At 36.5% G+C, this 27151-nt stretch overlaps 3 protein-coding genes across 3 annotated transcripts; 1 reads left to right on the plus strand and 2 right to left on the minus strand.

The window, feature by feature from the left end:
- The first annotated feature begins 2660 nt into the window (after positions 1-2660).
- On the plus strand, positions 2661-10969 carry ndufa4l2a (NDUFA4 mitochondrial complex associated like 2a). The gene is made up of 4 exons (XM_079238837.1): positions 2661-2788; positions 7296-7381; positions 9888-9948; positions 10075-10969. Exons 1-4 carry the CDS (start codon positions 2747-2749, stop codon positions 10144-10146), a joined length of 261 nt encoding a protein of 86 aa, XP_079094963.1. The 5' UTR covers positions 2661-2746; the 3' UTR covers positions 10147-10969.
- A 4157-nt stretch (positions 10970-15126) lies between these two features.
- On the minus strand, positions 15127-22200 carry LOC306755337 (serine hydroxymethyltransferase, mitochondrial-like; the record flags this gene model as incomplete). The annotated part of the gene is made up of 12 exons (XM_079239694.1): positions 15127-15254; positions 15384-15491; positions 15839-15994; positions 16395-16494; positions 16696-16858; positions 16956-17095; positions 17295-17417; positions 17535-17616; positions 18442-18642; positions 19088-19167; positions 21069-21263; positions 22168-22200. The coding sequence occupies 12 exons, from the start codon at positions 22198-22200 to the stop codon at positions 15127-15129; spliced, it is 1509 nt and encodes a 502-aa protein (XP_079095820.1).
- Positions 22201-22844: 644 nt separating this feature from the next.
- On the minus strand, positions 22845-27118 carry LOC306755482 (neurexophilin-2-like; the record flags this gene model as incomplete). The annotated part of the gene is made up of 2 exons (XM_079239879.1): positions 22845-23687; positions 27041-27118. 2 exons carry the CDS (start codon positions 27116-27118, stop codon positions 22845-22847), a joined length of 921 nt encoding a protein of 306 aa, XP_079096005.1.
- Positions 27119-27151: the final 33 nt, after the last annotated feature.

Genomic DNA, 27151 nt, shown 5'->3' on the forward strand with positions numbered 1-27151 from the left:
CAATTAATTAATTCATGGCTACTGTGTTGTTAATGCTGAATTTAATCCAAGCTTTACTTAACCATGCCCTAATCTTAAACCAAGTTTTGCCCTGAAACCAAATGAAAGGACTTCTGCAGATGTGACACCTCTGTAACACTGCTATAGCAGTGAGTTATAACACTCATCTCAGGGCACTGAAAAAGCTACAGTCCAGTTACAGTTTAATCCATTTTAGCATAACCTCCAATACCAGTATCAGTTTTGGACACACTTACTGATTCGGTGTAATGGGCATGTGTAAACATCTACAAGAAGGAACAGATCAAACTACGTCTTTATTAATCTGAGATCCCCCATTGTTAATGTTTCATATCTTCTATAAGTCTGTGTGGAAAAGTATAAATCTGTTTGCAGCCATCTTTTGGGACAGCAGCATCAAAGCCAGAGGTGGAAAGAGGCAGAACAAACTGATCAAGAAGGCTGATTGCCCATAGAAGAATGCTGCACAAGCTGCTATCCATAATGGATGATTCTTCTCCACAACACAGTGTGTTTGGTGAGAGATATTACAAGATGTGGCCACTTAAGTCCCATGATAATACTGCTGGTTGCTCACTGCTTGGGGCTTGAACTCATTTAGGCTAATGATCATTCTTCCTTGGATGTTTAAGATCAGATTAACATTTATTTTCTTTCCAAAGTCTGTTTCTTCTGTTTCCATTTAAAAACATTTTAACTGAGCACAGTAGGAAAACTCTTTTGCCTCTTCCAATTAACAACACCTGAGTGATAACAGTTCACTTTAAATAGCCCCACGCCAACTTCCGCCAAAAGCAAGGAAAAAAAAACCCACTAGGAACTCTGGTCCTCAAGGGCCACAATCTTGCAAGTGTCGGGAGTTTCCTTGTTGCAACACCGGATGTACATCAGACTTAATTAGCAGACTTGTGCTGAGCTTAACATCAAACTGCACGTCTGCTGATTACCTGTTGATTTGAGTCAAGCAGGTTGCAAAAAGGAAACTCCCAACACTTGCAGGACTGCAGCTCTAGATGGAAAACTTTACAAAACTAGAAACATGTTTCCTACAAAAGATTTGACAGTGAAATTATGACTATTTCTAATCATGAAATGAAAAAACAAACAAGAATCCATTATAACATAACAATTTCCCTCAGGGGATTAGTAAAGTTTTTTTTTTTTTTTTTTAAATTATTTAATTCAAGTTTAATTTATTTCACAACACTGTATAACATGTCACTTATTGTTTTACATATAACTGTAAATTAGGTATGCAAAAAACTTAAACCTTTATCATTGAGAGGATAAAAAGTTATATTTCCTTTTTTCACATGACTGCTACACTTTGACAAGACAACTCTATCCTGCTCTGTATGAGACTTATTACCACAAGCAGGCATGTATGAAGCTGATAGTCAGTATAATGAATTTTGAAAAATCCAGTGGCTCCAGTTTTGCTAAAGATCACTGTGCTGCCTGAAATGCGTCATATAAATTACATATCTGATGATGCAATGAAAAATGAATGTCACTAAAATGCACGTATTTACCAGAACAATCCTTTTCACATAAAACAGTGCTGCTTTATTATCTGAAGTGCCAAACTGGATTGTATCTGAATTTAGATCTAGTTAAACTAGTCTGCAGTAAATGGTCAACAAAAAAAATCAAAATTGAGGATATATTTTGATAAGCACACTCTGTTTTGATGTCAGTGTTTTACTTATCTCTACTGGTTAAAGTCTTTCATTTCATATTTTTTTAAGTGGAGGGAAAAATTATGTTAGTTTTTCTCCTTTACTTTATATTATATATTTTCTTTTTAGTTGCCTTTTTTATATGTCCAAATAGGTCAAGGACTGATAATTTTCCTTTGCAAAACTCTTCAGGGTTGAATCATCTTTGAAGCACCTGATGGACCTATTTCACTTGCAAATGTGATCATCCTTTTCATGAAACCTCACTGCAAGGCTAAGTTGTCATGCTATTGAAAATTTAGATTTGAGTATGTCTTTGGCATTGCAGATTGGTCTTCTGAAAAGTCTGAATAGATATAGATAATGGTAAGTGGGTGTCCATGACCACAATTGCAACCATAATCAAGCCAATAAAATCCAGCATCAATTACATGTGGTGGTTTTACAAAGATGGAACATAACATGTCATAACAATTAGCACCCATTCATTAGATATGTTTACAGAAAATGTAAGTTTGAATGCTCAGTCCTCTGTGTGTCTTTGTCATTGTGTAACTGACAGGGGGTCCATATTCACTGATATTCTGCAGTTGTCTTTAAAAAGACACAGTGTTTGTGTTCGTTTCCATTTTCTTAACTCAGCTCCAAAAAGGTCTCAAACACCATGAAGGAAATGTTGGAGAAAAAGTCTATCAGCTCTCTTCAGGAGGTTCATCAGTTTCTATTCATGGGGCAGTCTGATGTGAGTTTTAGCTATCTATAGATATCAAATGAGAATTTAATAGGATGAAACCTTCAAAATATAAACTGCTTCATGGTGCCCAGCACCATGTAATCACCCAACAAGAGAACAGCAGGAGCTGTAATTAGATGTAAATGACCTCTTTCTCCTCCTCCTCTTCCTCCCCTTCCCCCTTTCCTTGCTCCACATGCAAAAAGCAACAGGTCCAAATCCTGTCAGTGCACGTCAGTGTAAAGCTTGTGGTTGTTGATAAGGAAAACACTTAGTTTATTTAATCCACTGTGCATAAATCTGTGTATCACTGATGTTTCGGACAGCAGTAGAGCATGCCAAAAAACACCCTGGCGTAAGTAGACTTTCTTTTTTTCATGTTTGATCTCACGTTTTGTAAGCTGGTTTCAATGTCCATTATGTTTAAAAGTATTTCATGACTGAAAGCTTTTGTAGGAAATCAGCAGTTTAGGGGTCAGATAAATTTATTTGGATGGAAGTAATTCAGAATATAGAAAATAGGCTTTTGTAAAGTTATGAATTTTATATAATTGATGCTGTTAATGAAAATATATGTTTTACTTCCCTCTCATTTTGTTTTGTCAACTGAGTGCAAATTGTTTAACAATCAAAAATATGTTTATTAAGTTACTATACAGCTCCGAAGAAATGATTGTAACTTTGTAATTAACCATGTATATCAAAATACAACATCTGTCAGCAGACAAAGTTTTTGTTCTTTTACATATACAGTGTTAATGACCTCCTGGAGTGTTTGTGGGATGCTGGTTAATAAATAGGTCTAAGCAGGAGACATAATCAGAAGTCTAATTTGGTTTAATCTAATCTTATCTCCGCTCTAATTCAGTCAGTTAAGTTGCTCCAGTGACTCGTTTTAAAATCAAGTCAAACTGGAAACCGCTTCGTACTTTAATAACATATCAGCATCTCCTAACAGCCCCCCAGCTCTAAACTGACTAAATCTAAGCAGCTCGGAAAGGAGCTGCTGGTTTAGAATATGAGTTTTACCCACAGGGGAGGGGATTATTGCTGCATTTTTAACCAGCTCTGCCATCACAGAAAAGAGTGACAGAGCTTTAACTTCTTGTCACCAGTCTCCCTGGAGAAAGACAGAGAAGCTAAAGGGAGGAAATCCCAATGAGACTCTACCAGAGGACATTGGTGTGGTCTATCATCTTAATAGACAAGCTGAGAGAAGGACAGAAACAGAGAGAAGGAAAAAAGCTCCAAAGAGAAAATCCCTGTGAGATTAAACAAACTTCCTTGATGAAGTTACAGCAGAGAGACAGCTAGAGAGACAGACAGTCTGAAAGTTTGAGTCTGGTAAAAAGACAGCCAAGAATGACAGACTGATGAACAGACAGCCAGGCAGATAAAGTGCCAGAGACACAGTGAAAAATGGACAGTCTTTAAAGTCACAGTCATGCAATGCCCAAAATTATTGTGTTTTGTGCCTAAATTGAACAAGTTAGTAAATTAAGTTGATTCACAAATGTCTAAAAAAAACTGAAAATCACCAACATTTATGTGTGAGTGATGCATCAGTACCATAAACTAAAGCAGTGGTTAGGAGGGTTGCAGCATGAACATATCATGATTTAAGTGACTTTTCTTAAATGAAACAAACAAACAAACAAAAACAAATGGCTGAATGCTTCTAAAATGACTCAAAAATGAAATGTGGGTGTGGTGTTTCAGTGGTTGCTTAGGCAGAGTGAAGAAAGCTACACAGACAATGTTTTTAAAAGAAGAGAACCAGTCTTATGTTCACAATAAATATCAACATGTTGACGGTGTGTGAAAAAGTCTGAAGAGGCCTTATAGAGAATATGAGTGGAACATAGTGATGTTTTTATTGGCTTGAGGGGACATCAACACCTCAATGACTGGTTAGACCACATATAGGTCATTTACACACATGAATCAACATGGTTGTAAAAGGAAAAGGGCTTTTGAGGATTTTGAGTGTCACCAGTTGAGGTCAGTCTAGATTTTGGAAAGAGAGCACAAATATTTTGAGAGAAGAGTGAAGAAAGCCATCTGTCTTAATCTGGACTAACCATCTCTAAACACAGGCTGTCTGACAGCAGCTATCAGCAACACACACTGCAGTCCAACTCAGTTTTGTTATCTGCATTTTCACTCTTATCTCCTTACAGGATGGCTTTGTAGGTCAAAGAGGCACATGACCTGCATGATTCCTATAGTAAATATGTACTGGCAAAAAATGTGACTAACAGTTACTAACAGTTACTGAGAAAGCCTCTTGGTAAAGGGATAAGGGTCTGCATGAAACCAGGAATGTCAAATTCATTTAGAATTACTGACATTTACATAGAAATTTGGAATTGATGAATTTTGGGAGAACAGTTTTTAGTCGGCTGAAATATGATTAATTATGTCCAGATTGCATGGCATTAGGGAAGACCATACACTTGCCTATTTTGGTCTATTTTCGCTCTAATGCAGGGAAGATGATATTTCAAGACAGAATTAAGTCAAAAGTTTAGATTTGCTTTCCTGTTTGATTTAGTGTAAAAGTGTGTCCAAACTTTTATCTGTTGTTTCACATCTAAATGCAGAATGGCAAGATGATTACTGGTCTTGAGAAGCTGACAGGAGAACATCTCCAAAATGAAAAGAATCAGATAATCCCAAACAAAACAAAAAGCAAATATAGCTTAGCCTGAAATGTAACTAACTTGAACCTAAAGAGAAAACAATTGGTGTATTAATTGGAATTAAACAAACATCTTCTAGCAAAAAGGATGTGAAAAGACTGAAGAATGAACAAGATAGTTGCAGACATTTCAATCCTCATATACAAGACCTGTTGTAAAAACAAACAAACAAACAAACAAATAAACGAATAAATAAATAAATATATAAATAAATAAATAAATAAATCATGAGATTTTCCTAATCAAACCTTGTTCTTTCTTTTCTTTTCTTTTTCTTGGCAGTTTTCTATAATTATAAACATTTCTTTTGATAATTACCTGGTGACCGCTGATGGCTTTCTTCTTTTGTTACAACAGCAAGAAAGAGGATAAAAAATTCAGGGATACAAACTATTGGATAATAAAGCTGCCCACAGTTAAATCCATGAGATATGGCTCACAAAGATGAAAATATAATACTTCTTTCTTGGTCACATTTGGATTTCTATAAAGCTTTTAGATATTTTTTCATTTGATAATTTAAACATTTTAGGAAATGAACCAAAGGCAAATCTCTTTTGAAAACCTCAAGAGGGGCACTTAAAAGAATAAAAAACACGGTCAGATAATTTCACTTAACTAGCAATGTTTTCCTGAAGAATGTTACTCAGAAGTGTGACCCAAGGAAGTGCTTAAGTACCTAAGAACTGTTTCTTTAAATGAAAGCCCTTTACACTCTTGCAGTAGCCACAGTAATGAGTGTCAGCAGGTTCAATTGGATGATGATGGTTGTGGGGCACAATCAGGCCCCTAATTAATCCTCAGAGCTGGTGTTGGTCAGCTGCCCAGATCGTGTCTCTAACAGAAGCTTTAATCTCTAAAGGGCCAAATAAGGAGCTGATTATCTGGTACACCTGATGGAGCAAATAATGCAAAGGCATTAAATAGAGCTGGTTTTAATGACTAGCTACAGTATTTTGCATGATGTTTATTTATGGCTAATAAACTATTTCACAAAATTGACAAAATTCAATTTTCTTGCAGCTAAATGAGTTGGATAACTTCCTATACTTCCTAAAAAATGCTGCACGTGCTTTTTAATTTAGGAATGTTCATTTTGTTATTTACTGATACTGAAGCTGATGCCATGAAGAAATGGATTTGATGAGAACAAACCATGCAGACATAACTTCAACTTTCAGACATATATTTTTAGATATTTTTCATGGTGGGATGTTTTGTATGCACTGTTGGTGTAATACAACTGTTATAATTTTTGAAGTCTTTATCAAATGGACAAGAAAGGAAAATACCAAGAATTAGAATAATTTTAGAAGTGAGTTACATTGCACAACATGCCAAAAATTAAGCCTTTAAGTTACAGTTTAATTTGGTTCTATCCTTTCATTTTTCAGCAGTATGGTGCCCCTTTCTTGTAGGCATATATGAGTAATGACCTCCTAGACAGTTGGCAGTGAGCTTTTTGAGCCATTTGGATGGTTAGGTGATCACTAATCCTTGATCTCTAAAAGAGAATCGGCATCTGTTTTTTAGACAGCAAGGTTATATGAGGGAAGGTAAATAGAAAATATTGAGTTTTTGCTTTGTCTGATTTCTGTCCAAATTGCCCGTAAAATAGTGCTTGTAGACCCCAAAATCTAATCCTTTGTTCCTTATTCCATTTCTGAGATTTACCGAAAAATGTAATAAAAATCCATCCTTTTGATGGAGATATGTTGCTAACAGATGGACAAACAGACAAACCAACGCTATCAAATACAATATAATACAATAAGAGAGAGAGAGAGAGAGAGAGAGAGAGAGAGAGAGACTTTATTGTAATTGAAGGTGGCATTGTGCAGCAGCTTACTAAGTTTCTGACTTTTAGCTTTGTTCTTTTACATTGACTTTTTTTTAAATTAACTTTTTTCATCCCAGTCTTCCTCCCTGACCACTTTCAGAGAATATTTTTCATTGTTTAGTCAGTAGAAGATAACCTGTGATCATTTAACAACTACCAAACTTAAAGGATGAAATAATTTTGTCTACATATATCAGACAGCTGGACAAATTATTGATTTAGGCAGACTGATAAAATGGATTGGTGGCTCAAGACCTTTGCATAGTATTTGAAAAACGACGAGGACGTCTAATCATTTAGTTATTTCTTTCTCTTTTCAGCTCATCCCCCAGTTCTTCTTTATCTGCCTGGGAATGGGTGGAGCATCTTTATATCTTATCCGGTTGGCCAGAGGACCTCATGTGACGTAAGGACGTTGAATTTTCACTTCTGTCTTTGATCAAATACAATAACATTGATGCAGGGGCAAAAAAATCCCTGCTTTTGGTTACCATGCTGAGCTGGTGTTTATGATTTCAGTCACTAGCTTCAATCACTACTTGACAAGAGTCAGGTAGTGTGTGAAACGAGTCACCTTTTACACAACACCTCATCAATATGACAGCAGGTGGTATATGCCAAGAAAATTGAGTCAATATAATTGTATATGTGTAACACATGGTTTGTTAACCATTTTGTGTGTTACTTGGGCTATTTGCAGATGAAATTATGCAAACAAACTAAATTTACTCACACAATTACAAGAATGCATAGCTGGTGCTAACTGTGATCTAATTGCATCAACATCACTCTTGTGTTAATTGTTTATGAAGTGAAATGATAGGAGTATCCACTGCATGATTTAAGTGCTTTGTACCAAATAACAATGGTATTTTGAGGAATGGGCTCATTGTTATTACTTTCAAGGTTTTTAAATCAGCAGAGTGAAATACAGTTTGTTTGAGAGATTTATTGATGCCTGCTCAATACTCCAGGCTAGAGTGATGGCTGTGCAGCTCATCAAAGCTCCTTGAGTTCAGTTAATGCCACTGTTGCCCCCACATGGTAGCTGCAGACTTTTCATAAATCGGTGGTTTGTGCCTGATTTTCTAGAATCACACAGTTGTAATTGTTTTTGACATAACTTTGGGTTTGTTGGCAAACTTGAACCAGTCTTGTTAGTAAAAATTGCACATGGTTGTGTGGGGCCTCCTTATCAAGCATCCATCTTTAATCAAATCTAATTTGTGACCCCTGACACTTCTTTGCTTGCTATGTTTTTTATGGAATACTGTTACTTTTGGCCACTAAACCTGTGGCTTCCCACAGGCAACAGGACAATGTCGTAAAGTTAAACCGGTCTCCATCTATGACACTATAGCAAAAAACTGCCTCAAAAGCATTGCTATAATTTATTGTTTTGAGTATTGAATAAAAAAGTAACTTATACAAAACTCATGTCAATCACTTATTTTTATAAAAACATCAGCATTAGCCTTTGTTGTTGGGAGATTACAGTAGTACAGCTTTCTATTAAATAGTGTATGAAAACCATAAAACTAAACCAGACCAGGTGCTAATTGTTTTGCTACTTTTTTGATATTTTAACGAATTACCACAATTTCCAGGCTACTGAGCGCACCTGAATGTAACCCGTACCTTCCCCAAGCTTGCAGCAGCTTTATTTCCTTCTTCAACAGCCACATCAATCACCTTTAAGTTGAAAGCTACATCATGTATTTCTTTGTGTCTTTTCCATTATGAGGGCATGCGCTTAAAGTGCAAAATAACTTGATTACCAATAAAAACCCAAATAGTATCTGCATCACTGTTCAAGCCAAAGCATTCAAATTGTGTGAAAAAAGTATTGGTTTATTGTCTGGAAATTACGGTATAGGAAATGCATGTTTTGCATGCAAACCAGCCAAACTTGTTCACAATGTCTGTAACCAGTTAGCTTCAACTTGGTGCATTTAGCTTCTACTAAACTGCAAAATAAAGACAGACATATACTGCAATGTTCTGCAGCTCATCGGGCAATTACTGCCCTTGTTTTGAAAAAACGCTGGCTGAAAGATATAAAAACTGCATATCATGTAAGTTTGGACAACAGACAAAGAGCTAACTTACTAGTCTAATAATACGGAGGCAAACAGAATGGGTTTTGCATCCACACTGTTCTTTCATTAGATACTTTTTATTTTTTTAATCATTCCCATTTTCTCTTTTTGACCTCCTCTTGTACTGTTTTTACCTTCTTACTTGGTTCAGCCATGACAAATTTTATGTTCAAAGAGGAGGAAAAAGTGGCACAAATCAGAATTCTTTGTGTTCATAGAAGGGGAGCCATAAAGCAAAGCGCTCCAGGTCACATGATCCCACGAGAGACGGATCCGCCACTCCTGCAAAATTACAATGTCTGGTTTCTGAAGAGAGCAGCCCTCTTGCAGCACCAACACACGTCAAGCGCTGTTATATTGAGCCCAGAAATCCTCCATTATTCACATTAGGCAAATCTTTGAGTCAAAAGTAACACAGTGTCCCTTTCATCTTGAAGAGAATCTCTGTTTATGTAAAAAAGGCACGTAGAGTGGAGACAGCTTGCGTTCAGAAAAAGTAGAGGGATTTGTTTTATGATTGTTTTCAACAATGAGGATCGTCTTTAATCCATCCCCCACTTCTTGTTTGGGTTTCCTGTTCTTCTGCAGCTAAACAAAATTCCTTCTCCATCTGCCTTTATTATTGTTTTTTCCAACTACTCATCAGCTTGACAGAACAGCAGGCTGGAAAAGACTGATCTTCAGCTTTGCTCATGTTGATTTTCATTGTCTTATTGCATGTGTCAAGATAAAGCAGTTTTGACAGGAATCCTTCATATCAAATTCTACAGGAACTAATATGCTTTAATTCTGTATATCTGTTGGTGTGTTTAGCTGGAACAAGACCAGTAACCCCGAGCCATGGAATAAACTTGACCCAACATACCAGTATAAGGTAATACAACACATACTGTACATACAAGCCCCAATTTGCATTTGACGTATGAAAACTGACTTATAAATAATTTCTTTGAATCATGAAGCATCCATTGTATTTGATCTTTTTCTCCTTCTTCCACAGTTTGTGTCTATCACCACAGACTACAAAAATCTGAAGAAGGAGGGACCTGATTTTGAATCTCACAAACCATGATGAATTAAAATCCCAGAAGATCCTGATCTTGGGTCAGATTAATTCTTTCTGTCCCCTTTTACCTCAACAATGCAGGTGGTCGTTGAAATGAACCCCAGATCGGGATGTGTTCAAAATCTTTGTGTGTATCTGAGCCTGTATGGTTTTGCATAAAGATGCTGGTGACTTGGTTGATGAGAACGGTCCTGTCATGTAAGCATACTGAAAAATGCAGCATTTATACATATTTAAATAGACCTAATTCCTCAAGAGAGATTATTTTTGCATTTTCATTCTTTATTTGCGAATCACAGTGACACTTCATTGTTAGATCATAAAATAAAAGATGTTGGATGTTTTAGAAAAGTTCAAACAATTCATATGTAATTTACACCAACAATGTCAGTAGAAGATTTGGCTTTTTTTTTTTTTTTTTTTTTTTTTTGTTTTGTTTACTGGCTTCTATTTGCATGTAATGGAAAGAAAAAAAACACACCAATTTATTTAAAAAGTTCATAAGGATGAGTTCAGATAAGGCTAACTTATAAGATAACTAATCTGTATTTCAGGAGCTAATCAATAAGACTGGGCCTTACAAATATTGTCTTGTATAGCTTAGATCTCACTAATGTGTTAAATGCAAGTGAAGAGCATTTCAGTACTTTTGAAAATAAAACCTTTGTGATACATCACACCGAATTTATTCTGCAAAAGACTTCATGTTTTCCATAACTGATGCCAACTGTAAGTTTAGCTGCTACTAAACTCTACATTTAAATGGTCAGTTATGGAAAATTAAGATATATATATGGGCTGGAATCTCTCAATAAAAAAGATCTTCTGATTCGCATCTAAAGAAGTGTTGTTTCTTCTTTTTTTTCTTACCAGAAACATGTACACAAACGGGACTTTTATCAGACACCTGCATAAAACTGAATGAGATACAGATCTTTTTCCACACAGTGACTGATGGAGCAGACCCATCTGTTGGCAGTGCAGCTGTCACTTTGTAGCCTGGTTAGCTGATGCTTATTTAGTACAGCCACCGTTTCCATGTGTGTGTACCAGTGGTTGTGTTGCACGTGACATGTGACAGCAGCCCAGTGTTTTTTTGTAAGAATCAGAGGTGGCAGGAGTCACTGCCAAACAGTCTTCCCAAGGGAGTGTTGACATCTGACAGCAGAACACTGTTTGTATAACCAGAGAATGCACACTGCACACAATCATTTTTCTAACATGTAGAGAACATTATCCCTTACAGTGTACACTGATTTCCTAGAAGTCATCAAACATAAAGACATCCTGTCATCTTTTTTATTAGATAACATTTTTTGGGGGGGAAGGGAGTTTCTAACCCGCAAGCTCTTTAAGGTACATCACTGATTTGATCTCCAATTGCAGAATTCTGCCTGTAACTTCTCATGAATATTAGAAAGGGAGGATGAATTAGGTCACTGAGGTTCTGGTAAGTCCTTTTGAAAATCAGATGATTATTCACCTCAGCAGCATATGTCCATCTGATCATCTTAAATTATTCTCCCAGCTATATTAATCACGTGTGAATTGCAGTTTCTTTCTGATTTGGAAGATACATGTTTACAAAAGTACAGATCATGAGAGCAAAAGACAGAACACTCTCCAGGAAAGCCTCTAAATTATTTAAAGAAGCAATCTTATACGAAATCATACAGTTTATTAAGAAAATCCTGCTTTGCTGTAGTTTCTTTGCCTTATTTAGGGCACATTTCTTAAAAATCAGTATGTTGTCTATATGAACCGCCAAATATTCATTCATTCATTCATTTTCCAAACCGATTCATTAACAGAATATTTGATGTTTATATTTACCAGCATATCTGATCTATGTATATATCTTCAATGAATTAAGTGCATCAACAAAAATATAAAAATCCTCCTGGACTGCAGTGACATCGTTTTGGGTCAGTGAATAGTTCACTGCTGCAGTGAACTATTCACTGACCCAAAACGATGAAACACGAGGGGTCAAATGATTTTCCTCAAGGACTTTAAAAACCCTTAAATATCACACACAGAAGAGTTTTCAGGTCATGAGAAAGTCACATAGAGATGAAGCAGATCAGTCATTATTTGTGTTGTGATGCTTCCTGTGTCCCTTTCAGTGTGTGTTTTCTGACGACGCGGCTGAGAACATTCCTGTCCTCTGACCTGGGATTCAACTGCCTCGTCTCTGTAGAGGGGACACATTCCTCTGGCAGGAACTGAAGCAAAAATCGGTGTCTTGAAAACTGATGTGAGAACAGAATGAAAAAGCTGAGCAAATTACAAAAAAAATGCCTGAAAACAAAAGCCCATTCAGCTGTTATGTAAAATAAATGTGTAGTTCTTTAGTACACTAAACTTGATGTTCCAGGCTCATTTAAAACTGCTTTGTGAAGAGGAAAATCTTTTCTCTGAATCATAAATAAATACATCAAAATACAATAATCACAAAGTTTGCCATTTGATGCAAAGTGAAAGAAAGAAGAGGTCTGATCTTTTCATGTGTCTGGGAAGAAAATACTGCAGCAGTCTAAAGAAGAGTGAGAGGACGTACGTCTTTTATAAACAAAAATGAGACTTCTGAAGTTTATTGAGGACAGTGAAGATCTCTCATGTGAAATAAGGCGTTCAACTTGCCATCAAATATGTCCTATAATGTCTGTTTGTTGTAATTTGGATTGACATAAGAAAATTTTAATTTTCCGTTTTGATATCATTGGTGTCATTTGGTGATAACAAGCATTCTATGAAGATAAGGAACATAATGAGCTCATTCAATCGAGAAACATTTCTTAGAGCATTTTGTCACATTTTACAACAACTATGGATACTATTGTAATGCTTATTTTGATATACAATGATCTCACCTACTTTGTTTATTTATAATTAAATCTGGAGATATTTTCAAGTCTTTACAGTAGAAAGACTGGCTGACAACTGAATGATAGGTAAAACTGAACAAATACCATGTTTGAGGTTCAGGATGAACCACATGAAGCAGACACATCAAAACTGGTTTACTGCATCTATCCTTGGGTCTAACTATCTTCCTGTCAAAACTCTGTCTATGTCAAGGGATCAGCTGTTATTTTCTTTTTCTCAACTGTTCCCTGAAGATGACACCGAGAGGAAATGGCTGGAGGAAATTCCAGCAGCTTCAAATGGATCAGTGTTTACTAAATCTGCAGGGGATCCTCCCTCTTCCAACTGCAAACATAAATCATCCTCTTCACATCGTTGCTATGGCAGCAAGTGCTTATGGCACATATACACAATTTCAGTTTTTAATTTCCCATTCCTTCTGAGATATCATGATGCATTTGAGGCTTTGAGAAACTAATAACCCCAAGTTTAATTCCAAACATCACTGCTGTGAGTGTCTCAAGGACTTGGATTAAACCCGACATCACTGAGGGCTCTAAAAGAGGTACATTGACAGATTGCTTAAATAACCAAGAAGTACTTCTCAGCTTTGGATAAGAAACAGATGTCCTCTTTATTTAATGGAAAACTGAATGTTAAAATACAGTGCAGCTTTGGTAAATGTAATATTCTTACTTAGTTCCATCTTTATTTTTCAGTTATCAGTATAATCTGTGCAAAGCAAATCATCTTTAAACTTGATACAAATGAAAAACTATAAAAATCTCAGTATGTTGTCCTTCTAAAGGGGAAAAAGTATTTGCTATTTGCATTTTTAACAGTTTGGCAGCATCTAACACATTTATTTTTATACACCCTAATATTTTGTTATAAATTTGTCAAGTTTTACAACTCCTCTCAAGTATGTCTTTTATTCTGACAACCACACATTATCTGCAGTATCTGTTTATTCATCACTCACCATTTGTGGATACCTAAGAGGAAATTCTTACCAGATTAAGGAAAAATTTTCACAAATAGTAAGGAAATTTGTGTTTGGTCAATTAAATCTCCCTTGTATTACCAGCAACTGGTGTATTAGACATCGCTGCAAAGCCCGTTTAATCACTTTTACAACAAGGTATAACTTATAAAGATTGTAGATTTGTGGAGTGATCATCACAGCTAATCATGTGGATAGTGCATACATACACACACCATACACCAAAATCCTGTGTAGGCATTCCCTCCTGTAATAAGATTAAAATCTAGCCAGATATGTGCCAGACACAGATGTTTGACTGGCACCTGATTGGCTCCTAACTGATTGACAGATATACTGGAATGGCATTCTGGAGCTAGATACTCTTATTGGAGGGGATTTTGGCACCTATAATGAGCGCACTTCTCCCAGATTTCGCTGAGGTGAAAGTCATACCTTTTTGTAAAAGTATTTAATCAGGCTTTCCAATGATGTATAATACCAGTTGCTCTTATCAAAGAGGATTAACCAAACCAAATTTATCCACAACATATATGGTTGATCAATAAAACCTTTAAATTACACATCATAAAAAAACTACTTTATTTTTATACTGTAATAACAAGGCAGCTAACATATCAGATGTTATTGACCATTTTATAATATCTTTTGAGCAGCAACTTCGTACGATGTGACTCTTAGACTTTTTACCTTGGTAAAATGATCAGTGTAAACATTATGGAATAACACAGGCATGCTCAAGTGTACTGGCACCTTGGCATTTAAGAAAAGGCTAAAATTACAATTGTCTATCAAATAACTTGAAAGTGAAAAAAACTAATAATAAATGGTCAAATATAATTTAATGAAAAAAGAGGCTACTTTTGCATTTTATTTTAAAATATTTATAATGAACCACAATTCAAAAGAAATTTCATGGTTTCCATTTGATTTTTATTCTTTTTTTTTTTTTTTTTTTTGTCATTTTTAACTAATTTGAGTGACAGCTATATGTTTTCCCCCAAATAATGGGAGGGTGCCACTACACTTGAGCACAACTGTTTAAAGTTTGAGACATTTTCTGCAGGATATTGTCATGCTGTGACAGATAAAATGCCTTGTCTTTTTATTCATGTTCAGTGGTCAGTGAATCCTGGCATGGGGAAGGGCCTTGCAAATAGCTCCACCCGCTGGCGGAGCTCTGCAATGTGTGAAATTGTGTCCGGGTCCTTCAGCAGGAAGGTCTTGAAGCTGGCAAGATTTCCTGTTGGGAGACAGAAAGAATAAAACTTTAATGAAAGCAAAATAATGAACATCATACTGTCTTTTCAAAATGCATACACAAGTATACATCTTGGCCACAAGCTTACACAAAAATGAAAATCCAGCTTACCGGTCTTGGTCTTCACATCCAGTGCAATCTGAATCCCTTCATCAATGAAGTCCACAACCTTTTCAAAGTCTGCTTCCTTAAGCTGTCGGGATGTAAGAGCAGGCGCTCCTGACAGAAAATAGATGGAACATAAATAGGTTTGTTAGATTAGTTTGATACTTTATCAGTGTTGGCAAAGTAGAGAAAAGGATACATCTGGAGCAGCTAAGAAACTGGTTGAAAGTGGGACTAACACAGATACAAATACAATAGCTGATACACCCTTAAAACAAAAACACTGGTGCAAAAAAAAAAAAAATAAAATAAAACACCAGAAAACCAAAAAAGGAAGAATCTGGTTTGACAGATTAAAAGAAAAAGTAAAAAAAAATCTCTGAATGACAGATCAATGCTTTGACATTCAACAACATTTACAACATCCTGGGTTCAAGCTTCCCATGTATGGAGTTGCTTACCAAGCCGGAGCCCACCAGGAGTGAGGGCACTCTTGTCTCCAGGACAGGTGTTCTTGTTGGCAGTGATGGACACTAACTCCAAAACCCTTTCAGCTCGAGCACCATCTATCCCGCAAGGTCGAAGGTCAACTAAGACGAGGTGGTTGTCTGTTCCACCTGAAGGGAAGAGGAGGAAGACAGAGGAGGATGTCTACGTTTTAAAGTTAAATCTAAATTCAGTTCATAATAAGGTCAACAGTGTGTCATGATGAAGAACACTGCAAGTTTCCCTCATTCTCCTCTTAAGCCTTCATGCTGACACAGACAAAAGTTATTATTGCTTCATTAAAATTCCACTAATGTTGCATTCTTTCCATTCCACTTAAGTGAAGGCCAAGTTAACTTTTCCAAAACCATAAAAACAGAATGCAAATTAGGTTAGAGTGAATAAAAAAAGCAATTGCATCAGGCACCTTTGAGGTAGAAATGCAACTCTTGCAGAAAGGCTGACTCTAACTTCATAGTTGGAGAAAGAATACAGAAACTTTGTATATTTTAATTTGTATGAAATGTGCACCTGACACCAGGGTGTAGCCTTTCTTCAGCAGAGCATTAGCCATGGCTTTGGCGTTCAGCAGCACTTGAGCAATATACTGTTTGAACATGGGAGTGGAAGCCTGTAGAGAGAGAAATTGTTATGTGTGGGAAAAAAATCATATCAGAATATTTCAGATGACAACCACTGCAGGACTTATATGTTTAATACATGAGCAAATGAAATTAAGCTATTTCTTCAGTCTGTTTCCCTTGAAGGGTTCACTCTTTTATTAGATTTTATAAGATTATGTTGAATATTGGTATGTAAAATTGACATGGACCTGTTTGAGTGCAACAGCCACCCCAGCAATGGCATGATTGTGTGGTCCGCCCTGTAGTGATGGGAACACAGCAAAATTCACTCTGTCCTGGAGGTCATAGAGGACCTCCCGACCTTTTGCGTTGACAGACCGCACACCTTTTCGGTAGAAGATCAGACCAGCCCTGCGAAGAAACAGGAAACCAAAAAACTGGCTCTCTTCATGTGTTTCAGCCCTCAGCTGCATAAACATAGTTCTGTGGTCAAAAGAAAGGTTCTCACCGTGCTCCACGCAGGGACTTATGGGTGGTGGAGGTGACAAGGTCAGCGTGTTGAAATGGAGAGGGAACAGCACCAGCTGCCACCAGGCCGCTGATATGAGCCATGTCTGCCAGCAGGTAGGCATTCAGCTCCTCACACAACTGAGGAACATTTATGCTCATTCATCATTGTTCTCAACACATTGTGACCTAACCAATGTAAAAGCTTGAAAGTTAAACAATTACAGCGGTTTTCTTATTCTTCACACATGATGCAGCATTAAATGTGTCTATTTATCTGCTATTGTCATGATGTTTATGATTCTGTCTTTCACCACATTATAAATACAACACAAGGGACCTTTTTCATGCGTGGGTAGTCAATGAGCCGAGCATAGGCACTGGTTCCTGCAATGATGAGCTTAGGTCTGAAAAGACGGGCAGTCTTCTCCAACTGGTCATAATCAATCAGGCCTGTTTGAGGCTGTAACAGTGCAGAAGGCCAAGAAGAGAAAAAAAAGAAATGTTTTTGTCTCATATGTTTCTTGCATTCTTAAGGTTTCTAAAAATTTGATCTGGACTATTATATGCATCTACTCACATCCAGTTTGTAGGGCATGGATTCAAAGTAAATGGAGGTGGCTGAGATTCTCTTGTTGTCTGTCATGTAGCCATGTGTAAGGCTGGAAAAAGAAAAGAAAAGGGTTAACAGCTTTTATTTATGATTAAAAGCTAGTACAAGAATACAAGCAAGTACAAGAATACACATACTGTTGTTTTTCTGTAGCTTATTTTCACTGATCTGAATTCTTATGTATATTTGATTTGATTTTCATAAACAACTGTGGTAAAGAATAACTCATTTGAAAGTCATGTTAAAGAAAAATCTTCCTCATTATACTACACACAGTAGTTTTTACTCCATTCAAGTAGAAACACAATCTTCTCTTTATAATTTCATGAAGAAAATGTGTGAATTTCATAGTATAGTTCTAAAAAATGAGCCAAACTCAGCTGGAAAATCTGGGTATACTGCATTTCACACCTATTATTGTCTATCACTGTATATATATATATATATATATATATATATATATATATATATATATATATATATATATATATATATATATATATATATATATATATATATATATATATATATATATATATATATATTATATAGCTGGTGATAGACATAGAATATGTAAAATATTTCACACAACTTGCATAAAATAATTCATCCATACTGCATGTACAACTAACACACCTGCAGCTATTATATTCACATATGGAAAAACATTTAAAAAAATCAAATGAAATGTCTTGAGACATTTATTTAAAATGTAACATTGTAATAGTTAGATTATTTTAGAAAGAATAATTTTTCTTTAAACCTTTGAAATTTGTTTATTTATTAACATTTCTATGAACTTTCAAATTAGATTGAATTTACTGTCAGAGAGTTATTCTGATTTTGTATCTCTGGCTAAAACTGGTAGACTTACTGTCCACCATCAGGCAGATCCAGACCCATGATGCGGTCATGAGGCTGCAGCACTGATGTGTAGGCTGCAAAGTTGGCAGGAGATCCTGAGTATGGCTGGACATTAACACCCCACACATTCGGGTCCAGATCAAAGACATTTAGCGCACGCTTCTGACACAACAGCTCAATCTGGTCAACAACCTCAGCACCTCCATAGTACCTGGGAAAAGCCGCCCAAACACACTGAGTAAGGCATATAATAGGCTATTATTTCATAAACAATCAAATCCTGCTGTACTGAAAAACATCATATTATGCATACAGTATCATCATGCATCGAATTCATGTATAATATTCAATGTATCATGTCATATTGTGTTGTCATATTGTACCACATTGCATCATATTATATTTCATTGTCTTATTTTTTACTATTTCAAATTATGTTGCATCATTTTGTAGCCATTAATTTGGAGTCAGAGTATCTTGCATTGCATTGCATAATGGTGTGCCATGTATGCCGGTGTTTGAGGTGCATCATCTGCAACACACTGTAGTTCACAGTCTATGGAAGTAAAATTAACTGTTTTTATATGAAAATACATGCATATAAAAATCTTTTCACTGATCTAACAATAATATAAGTGTATTTTCTATGTTCTTACCTTTGTCCAGGATATCCCTCAGAATATTTATTGTTAAGACAAGAACCCTGTGCCTCCAATGCTGCCCGGCTACAGAAGTTCTGATGGGACAAGTAAGACATTTTTAATAATCAGTGTATACATACATACATACATACATACACACACACGCACACACACACATACATTATATACATATATATATATATATATATACAAGTCTTAATAAGTGTTTGCTACTGTTATGTGTGGGAGCAGAAAGAAAAGGATGTGATTGCAAATGAGTTTTACTCTATGAGTTTCACTCCCACTCTCACAACTGCTTATTTTTCCCCCTCAGTCTTTCACTATAACTTCTTCAGCCACCCCTTTGTCTTGTTATGGTACTAAACCTGTCAGTATTCCCGGATCCCTCAATCATTTTAGAGAGGTTTGGAAATAGTCCCCACCCTGAAATAAAACTTTTTTATGACATTTCTAACCACCAAGTATTGCCACGCAAAAGCACCCCCCTCCCCCCACGCCCCTGCAGTCTAAACTCAAAATGTGGAGATCAGTAGAAAACATCAGTGAGGCAGCTAATGGGATCATTTGACAGTATTCCTGAAGTAAGAACATAGATCCCTACTGGGAGTCAGCCTGCAGCAGTGAATGACTGACACACATGCACATGAAGTTGAAAATCTTTTCAGATGTCATTGTGACAGGTAGAGCTGTGGAATCATAATTGCTGAAGAATGAGACAGTATGCTTACTCTTTTCCCCACAGCTTCTAGATAAAACCCAGTGAGGTGTGTGTGTGCTTAAAGGACCATCTTATGTTATATGTGTTTTTCTATTCTATTCTATTCTATTCTATTTAATTCTATTCTGTGCCCATTTAGCAGTCGCTTTTATCCAAAGCGACTTACATATGAGAGTGAGAACAACATGAGTAAAAAATAAAACAGAAGAGGACATTATAGATAAGTGCTTGTCAGACTGCTGTGAGTTCTGTGAGACGAAGCTGTTGCATTTTTTTTTCTCCTCCCTCCCTGCATCAGTCCTGTTATTAACATACAGAAACAATAGATCTCACAACGCCGTCTTGGGCGCAACTAATTCAAGGCTGATTTGTTGCAAAGAACTGGGCCAGGTTCTCCAACTCCTCTGACGAACAGAAGAATTAAACTAAGTGCAGAAGTTCTTGAAGAGCTGAGTCTTTAACTTGCTCTTAAAAGTAGATAAGGACTCGAATACAGTTTTGCAGGTCATTCCACCACCGTGGAACAACAGAGGAAAAGAGTCTGGCTTGTGATTTAACCCCATGTTGTGGTGGTAACGCTAGACGGGTTCCACTAGTAGAGCGTAACTGTCGAGAGGGAGTCTAGCTCTGGACCAAGGTGTAAAGACAGAAAGGAGCCATCATTGCATTGTAAGCCAAAAGCTTTGAATTTGACAAGCACTGCCACTCACTGGAAGCCAGGATTTTTACAAACCAAATGATAGTTCAGAGGATATGTATGTAACAACATTTCTCATCAACGTTATGCAAATTCCTCATATTTGGTACAAGTTTTCATCATATCTGACAATCTAATGAGATCTCAGCATTCTAATCGTGTTTAGGTTGCTGCTCTTTATTTTAGCTGCTAAAACATCCTCAACAATATGGAAAGAGTTCAATTCAGTAGGATGAACAGAAGGGAATTTACATGAAGAAGCAAACAATGGCATACAAATCGTGTAAGTGCAGTGAAGCTTGGATTTGACCTGCTAACACACACCTGCTTTTCCAGCACTACTTTCACATGCAAACTTTATGTGTGATACGAAGCACAGAGTAAATATTTAAACAGTTACATTTGAGACCCCAAACAAGGCTGGCTGTCTTCACATTTTACATAAAGTCTGCATAGAGAAAATCTTCCATTTAGTACATGTTTGTTTTTTCTTTTTCTTTCTTTTATCACTGAGTGATGCACTGATCATGCTTCTGTCTATGGACATGTTCAGGTCTCACCTCTGATGCAATCAGCTCCAGCCCCCGACACTGCCTGTCCTTCTCCTGCTGCAGGAGGCTCCACATTTCTGGGTCATCCTGAGCCAGGCTTTCTTGTCCCGTCCACCCACCTCTGTTGCTGACGGTTCGTTTGCATGACTCTGCTGTGATCTGCCCCTCTTTCCCTAAACACCCAGCCGCCCTGAGGAAGAGGGGCTTCAGCGTGAAGCACTGGGGGAAAACAGAACAATGTTAATTGCAGTGTAAACCTCATATAGAGTGATTATTATTCCCTGAGTGGAAAGACTCTGGAAAATGTTGTGCTAAATTTCAAAATGTTCCATTCTTTTAATGGCCTAAGCAAAAAAAAGGGTGGGGGGAAATGTTCTGTGTGTTTCTTTTTTGCTGTTGTTGTGGTCCAAGATTGCTCCTCTGCTGTCCTTTGAAACCATCATGAAGAGTGAGCTTGCACAGAAAAACGCTTTCATCACTCAAAATTATAATACTGTTCAGCAGGGGTTTAGAAACAAGGGTACTAGAATAATATGTCTTTTGATGTTCTAAACAAGCCATTAAATGAAAGGCAGTGGCAAAACCTAACATTACATTTAGCAGAGCAGTTATGAAAAACCTTGGACTTAAAAACTGTATGTGGGTCGTCCAGGGTCTTGTTTGTTAAAACCAGTTTGTAGTTGCATGATAGTTAGGTAATTGAGTGTTACTATTGCATAACAGACACATTATTGTTGAATTCTTGAAGCCTAACGACACGTTGACTGAATATTTTGTCTTTTATATTCATTTTTTCAGAGCTTTTCGAATAAGAAGTTGTCCATAAAATGTGAACTGCACAATGCGGTATTATTCTCATAAACATTTTAACAAACATACTTTTCTCTTTTCTACACACAATTTGAAAACGCAACAGAAAAATCATACATCTTCAAAGCATCCTTTGCAAATCAAGGTTATGGTAAGCTGAGGTGACAAATTAACCCCGTTTGCAGACATAAGTGAATAAGTAAGAGTTGCTTCTGCATGCAGGGGGAAATACAAAGCAAAAACTCGTTTACATTCAAGCAATCTTGGATATTATGAATGATTAAAAATATGAACTTACCCGTAATGTTTGCCTCAATGACAGATACAGCATGTTTGTGGCAGGTGAGGCCTTGAGAGAACTGAAAACTTGCAAGGTACAAAGGCTAAAGGTAAGGTAATGTTGGAAAAAAGCCAGGGATATGTGTACTTTGTGTCACTGCTAAAAATGGCCGCTAGACTAACTTATTTCATTATCAGCTTTCTAAAACTGAGACATTTGATTGATGATTGTTACAAAACATAAAAGCAAGAAGTTCATTTTATCATCAGAAAAAAAAGTATTTAAAGTTGTTATTTTTTTAAAAAAAAACTACATTTATACTTTTAAATATGTACAGTATTACATTGCTGAGCTAAGATATAATTACCGACTAAAGAAATCAACAGTACACCTTATCAATTTTCATTAGAAAAACCATGAAACAAAAGGAAAAACTAAAACACCACACAAAATAAAACACTGTGTAATGTTTTGGGCAATGAGAACAGCTGCAGACAACAAAGCTCATGCTTTAAAACACTGCTGTCACCACAATTCTGGCTCAAACTGCAATTACAAACCAGATAGAAACTAGTTTCTAATTTAAAAATGTGCTCAAAACAGTCAGTCATGGATCTAAATTGAAACTGAATTAATAATTTTTAAGTGTGTATAAATGATGTATTAACAGTTAATTGTCTCAGTTTCAGTATCCATCAGCCCAGGTGCTGTGGATTCGGTTCCGTCTGAAAGTTGCGATCAGGACAAACTTTCTGCACCAGCCTGTAATCCGTTCCGGTGAAAGCAATGAAGATGCATATAACCTTGAAGGGTTTGGCACAGATCCAGGCTGCTTGAGACTGGGTGTTTTCTGAGTAGCAGGTCTGGCCTGGGTCATACATGCAAGGCTTAGTCTTCTTGGAGCGGTTGGTTCTCTGGTACTCGATGCGGCAGTTGAGTTCAGTCACCATCATCATGTCCCGCTGATATTTTTGCTGTTCTGAAGGAGTGGAGCTGGTGGACTGAGGAGGGCTTGGAAGCTGGGATGTCAGATCTGGAAACAGGACAGAGTTTTTGGTGTGACTGCTCTCAGATGCTGGATCCAGAACTTCCCATCCTACAGCTTTGGAAGGAGGAACAATGCTGACTGATATATTCCCCAGACGGGATGAGTTGTGACGAAAGTAGACACTGAAGGTTCCATTGATGTGATCCACGATTTTTCCTGTAACAAGGAGGCTGAATTTCACTGTTTTTACATTGAAGTAAAAATCTCCCCAGCCAAGGATCTTTTTGGCCTTTGTAGAGGTTTTAGCAGGAGGTTTGGATTTGGGAGGAGGGCGGTACAGATACTGGTCAGGGGCTTGTGAAAAGTTCTGAGGCCATCCATAAGGGCTAAGTGAGCCATAAGCAGGGGTTTTGTGTTTGGTGGAGATGATCTGCAAGTCTTTGGAGGCATGCTTAACCTTGAGAGCTGCACCTTCAGCATCTTCTCCTCCCACCTCCTCATCTCCCCACGGAGCATTCTTAAAGACGAGAGGTTTGGGTGTTTCTTGGACCTGCGAATAGCAAAAGAAAGTCAACATTATGAAAATTTTAAAACTGTTAGAATAAGAAAAATTTCATTGATTACATGCATCTATTGAAATCAGACATTCTTCTAATTTAGGCATTTTAATCTTTAGTGTTAAAATATTGAAAAGATTTTAGACAAAACCTCAAATCACTGAATGTTATGAACTTAGTCAAAGTACTGAAATAAATATTTTAAAGTTCACATCAAATTTAATATTGGAGAGCTATTTCCCTATTATCCTGGATAATAACCTTCAGTTGAGCCACTTTTGAACAAAGATAGAAACAAAAGAAAAAGCAAAAGAAAGCATTTGAAATATGTGTATCACAATATATAATTTTTTTAAAACTTGAATGTGTTTTTTCTTTTTCCATCTTCTGCTGTTTTTCAATTTAAATTATGCTTCCTATTTTCTAAAATTTTAATGTTTCTGTAAAGCATTTTGATTAATCCTGCTGTTGACTTGTGTAACTTAAATAAAATTGCTTTGACAAATAAACTGATCTGATTTCTGCCTATTAACAAACTTTGTTAATTTATTCGTATTGATGGAGCAACATTATTGTGATGTGTTTATAAAAACAAACAAACAAACAAAAAAAAAAAAACAACAACAAAAACTAAATCCCCATTGGGGAAGACAGAGAGGGCAGGCGGCACCAACATGTAAATCCTATAAACACCTATAAACAGTGGGACGGGTTGAAACCACATTACAACCATTTTATTAACTTTGTTTTGCTCAAGTGAGTGAGTTCAGTCTGCAGATACTGTTAGATTTACTGGTATTTAAAGTATCTGCTTAGAGTTGAGAATAGTTCATATTTCAGGTATCTGTACAAGCGGGGATATGAAAGCTGTTTGGATGATCGAGATTGTGTTAGAAATCAACTCAACGTGACAAAAAGGAGATAAAACAGTGCTGATGAAGTTTCCACAAGTAAAGGTCAGATTCTTTTCAGCTACATTATAGCAGATGATCGAATAAAATAATTATTCCAAAGTTAGCTGTGATCAATAGGTTATTTCCTTTAGGCAAGGAGGCACAGTCCCATCCACACTGTCATTAATGCTTTTTTAATTTGGTCGTCTGTCTTCAAACATTCTCCCATTCCCTTGTTAAAATAGTCAATTATCTTTTCAGTGCAACCTTGAAAAAGGACTCAGTCTTCAGGCTTATTAATCAATATACTTGGAATTGAGAGGTATATGACAAGTCTCAGAGGTATCAATTAAATAAGGGACATTTTAAGTACATAGTGTATGAAAAGGACCAGACTACCTAAAGTACTTAAAGTATAATTTTCACATTGAGCTCCTCTTTCAAACATGCCTCAGCCATCTAAATTCTTCATTCTCTTGAAGTCATCTGCCTCTTAAATAAACCAGTTTTCACAGTTGTTTGCATTTGGATTGCAAACTAGTAATAAATAAAAGATAAAGAATTGCGTTGTTACATTTATTCATCTGTTTTGTTACTTTTTTAGGATCTTCTTCATAAATGTGCTATTTAGCCATACTTAAAGATGTTTCTCTTTCCTTTTCTCGCTCACTGTCTCACTCTGTCACATTTGTAACTATGTAAATTTCTTTGCCAAATAAAATGACAAAGTACTTATGCAGAGCTGTCAGATTATGTGCAGCTTTTGCAACACAAAAACATGTTACTGTAGCACATCCTAATATGTAGAATTCCTGGGAATTGTAGTTGCTTTTCATGATAACATATGTTTTCATTGCTACCACAGAGATGAAGACATCAGGTCCACAGAGGTAAATGATTAACTTCCCCCAACTGTCCCCCACAGTTGACAGATTCACAACACTGAAAAACATGAAACAAGCCACTATTTACATTACACAGATGAACTCTTACATCTAAAGCCAGGTCTGTTGCTGTTTCTATTAAAATATGAAAAACCCAGTGAAGAAAAGCTTTATCCAAGGATGTTAGTGTGAGGAATATTGTCCACGTTGGTTACACAGTTGACATGCAAAGCATGTTTGAATGTCAAATATACAGTAAATAAGAATTAAAAACTAATTGGACAGATTTTTCATCTTCTGTCCTTTAAAAAAACAGAGACAATGTAATTATGCATTAAGTTGGAGAGGTGGGGCTGTGTTTTGTTTTTGTTTGTTTTTTCTTTTTCTTTTTTTTTTTTTTTTTTGTGTGTGTCAATGACAAAGGGAGTTTCTGGGTTATTCTTGCCTGAATCGCAAAATACCATGTTAGGATCAAGTAGGATCTTCAGCGCCTGTAACCAGCCCATCCCTGTGTGCCACTCCTGGCCTTCTGCTAAAACCAAGTGAGCTCTAGGTGTGCCTATTGTTACAATCCTAAAACTTCCAGCTATGTGCTGTTCTCACCTACCCTAATTGGCGCTCAGAATGTGACAGCCATGTCACTGGCTCAGTGTCAAGATGCCAGCACAGTGACTGCAACTGAGCAACAGCGGAGGAGGGGATGCAAGCACAACACATGAGAAACCACCTGCAGAAGCAAAAAAATATATATACTGCAAAATCTGAGAAGAATATTTGCTTTATTTTAAGGATAAGAACATTCCTGCGACATGCAAAGAACATCCGAACTGTGTCAGTTTTAAAGACTTTACAAAAAATTAAAACAGCAGTATTCTCCTAACCCTGAGGAGATTAAACATTTTTAAATAGACAAAGCCTGTGTTGTCAACTAGTTAAATTCATTAAGTAAACAGATGTGATTTGCAGTTCAGATGCTTGTCTGTCAGATCCTCACAGCAGTGTGTGCATTAAGAGAGCTGAGGTTAAGACTAGGCAGAAGATCAGATGGAAGAGAAGAGAGACAGGGCTGGAACAATTAGAAAGTGTGAGGATGAAACTTCACAATCTATTAGAAAAGTCAACTTTGAGTTCTGAGATCATCTCAGGATAAAAAATGAAACCTTCACCATTTCTCAGTTTAAGTTCAGTCTCTTGAGCAATGGAATAATTTTGTTCTCACCTCTCTGAATAATGAAAGATTCCTCTATATAACCTGATCTTTTCTATTATCTTTCATATCTGGAGTTTATTATCTGCTTTCAACTAGCATTAAGTTGGGTATAATTTCAACAGCTCACACTGGCTCACTTGGGCAATAAAAGAAACAAAAGCGGAATTGTATTCCAACATTATGAATAGTGACAGAGTAAATGCAGCAAAAAATATTAGATTAATTATTTTTCTCCATGCTCGTTTGATTAAATATGATTTACGAGCCCTATGGTCAATAGAAATATATGAGCAGTAACACTCCCTGGTGCCGCTATTGCAACACTTAGTGTAGAAATCTCAGGAGCAGAGCAGACTCACCGCTGAAGGAAGAAGCCACAGACAGGTGATAGCAAAGTTCAAACACAGAGACCTCATGTTGCCGTAGCGATTCTCCATCCAAAGATTAGTTTCATTCACTCTAGTGATTTA

The sequence above is a fragment of the Telmatherina bonti genome (assembly GCF_933228915.1).
Source record: "Telmatherina bonti genome assembly, chromosome: 4".
NCBI classification, from domain to species: Eukaryota; Metazoa; Chordata; class Actinopteri; order Atheriniformes; family Telmatherinidae; genus Telmatherina; species Telmatherina bonti.

Coding starts and splice junctions, on each gene's coding strand:
- ndufa4l2a (XM_079238837.1), top strand. CDS start 2,747: ATGTTTCGGACAGCAGTAGAGCATGCCAAAAAACACCCTGGC. Junction 2,789..7,295: donor ATGCCAAAAAACACCCTGGC/GTAAGTAGACTT, acceptor TTCTCTTTTCAG/CTCATCCCCCAGTTCTTCTT. Junction 9,949..10,074: donor ACCCAACATACCAGTATAAG/GTAATACAACAC, acceptor CTTCTTCCACAG/TTTGTGTCTATCACCACAGA.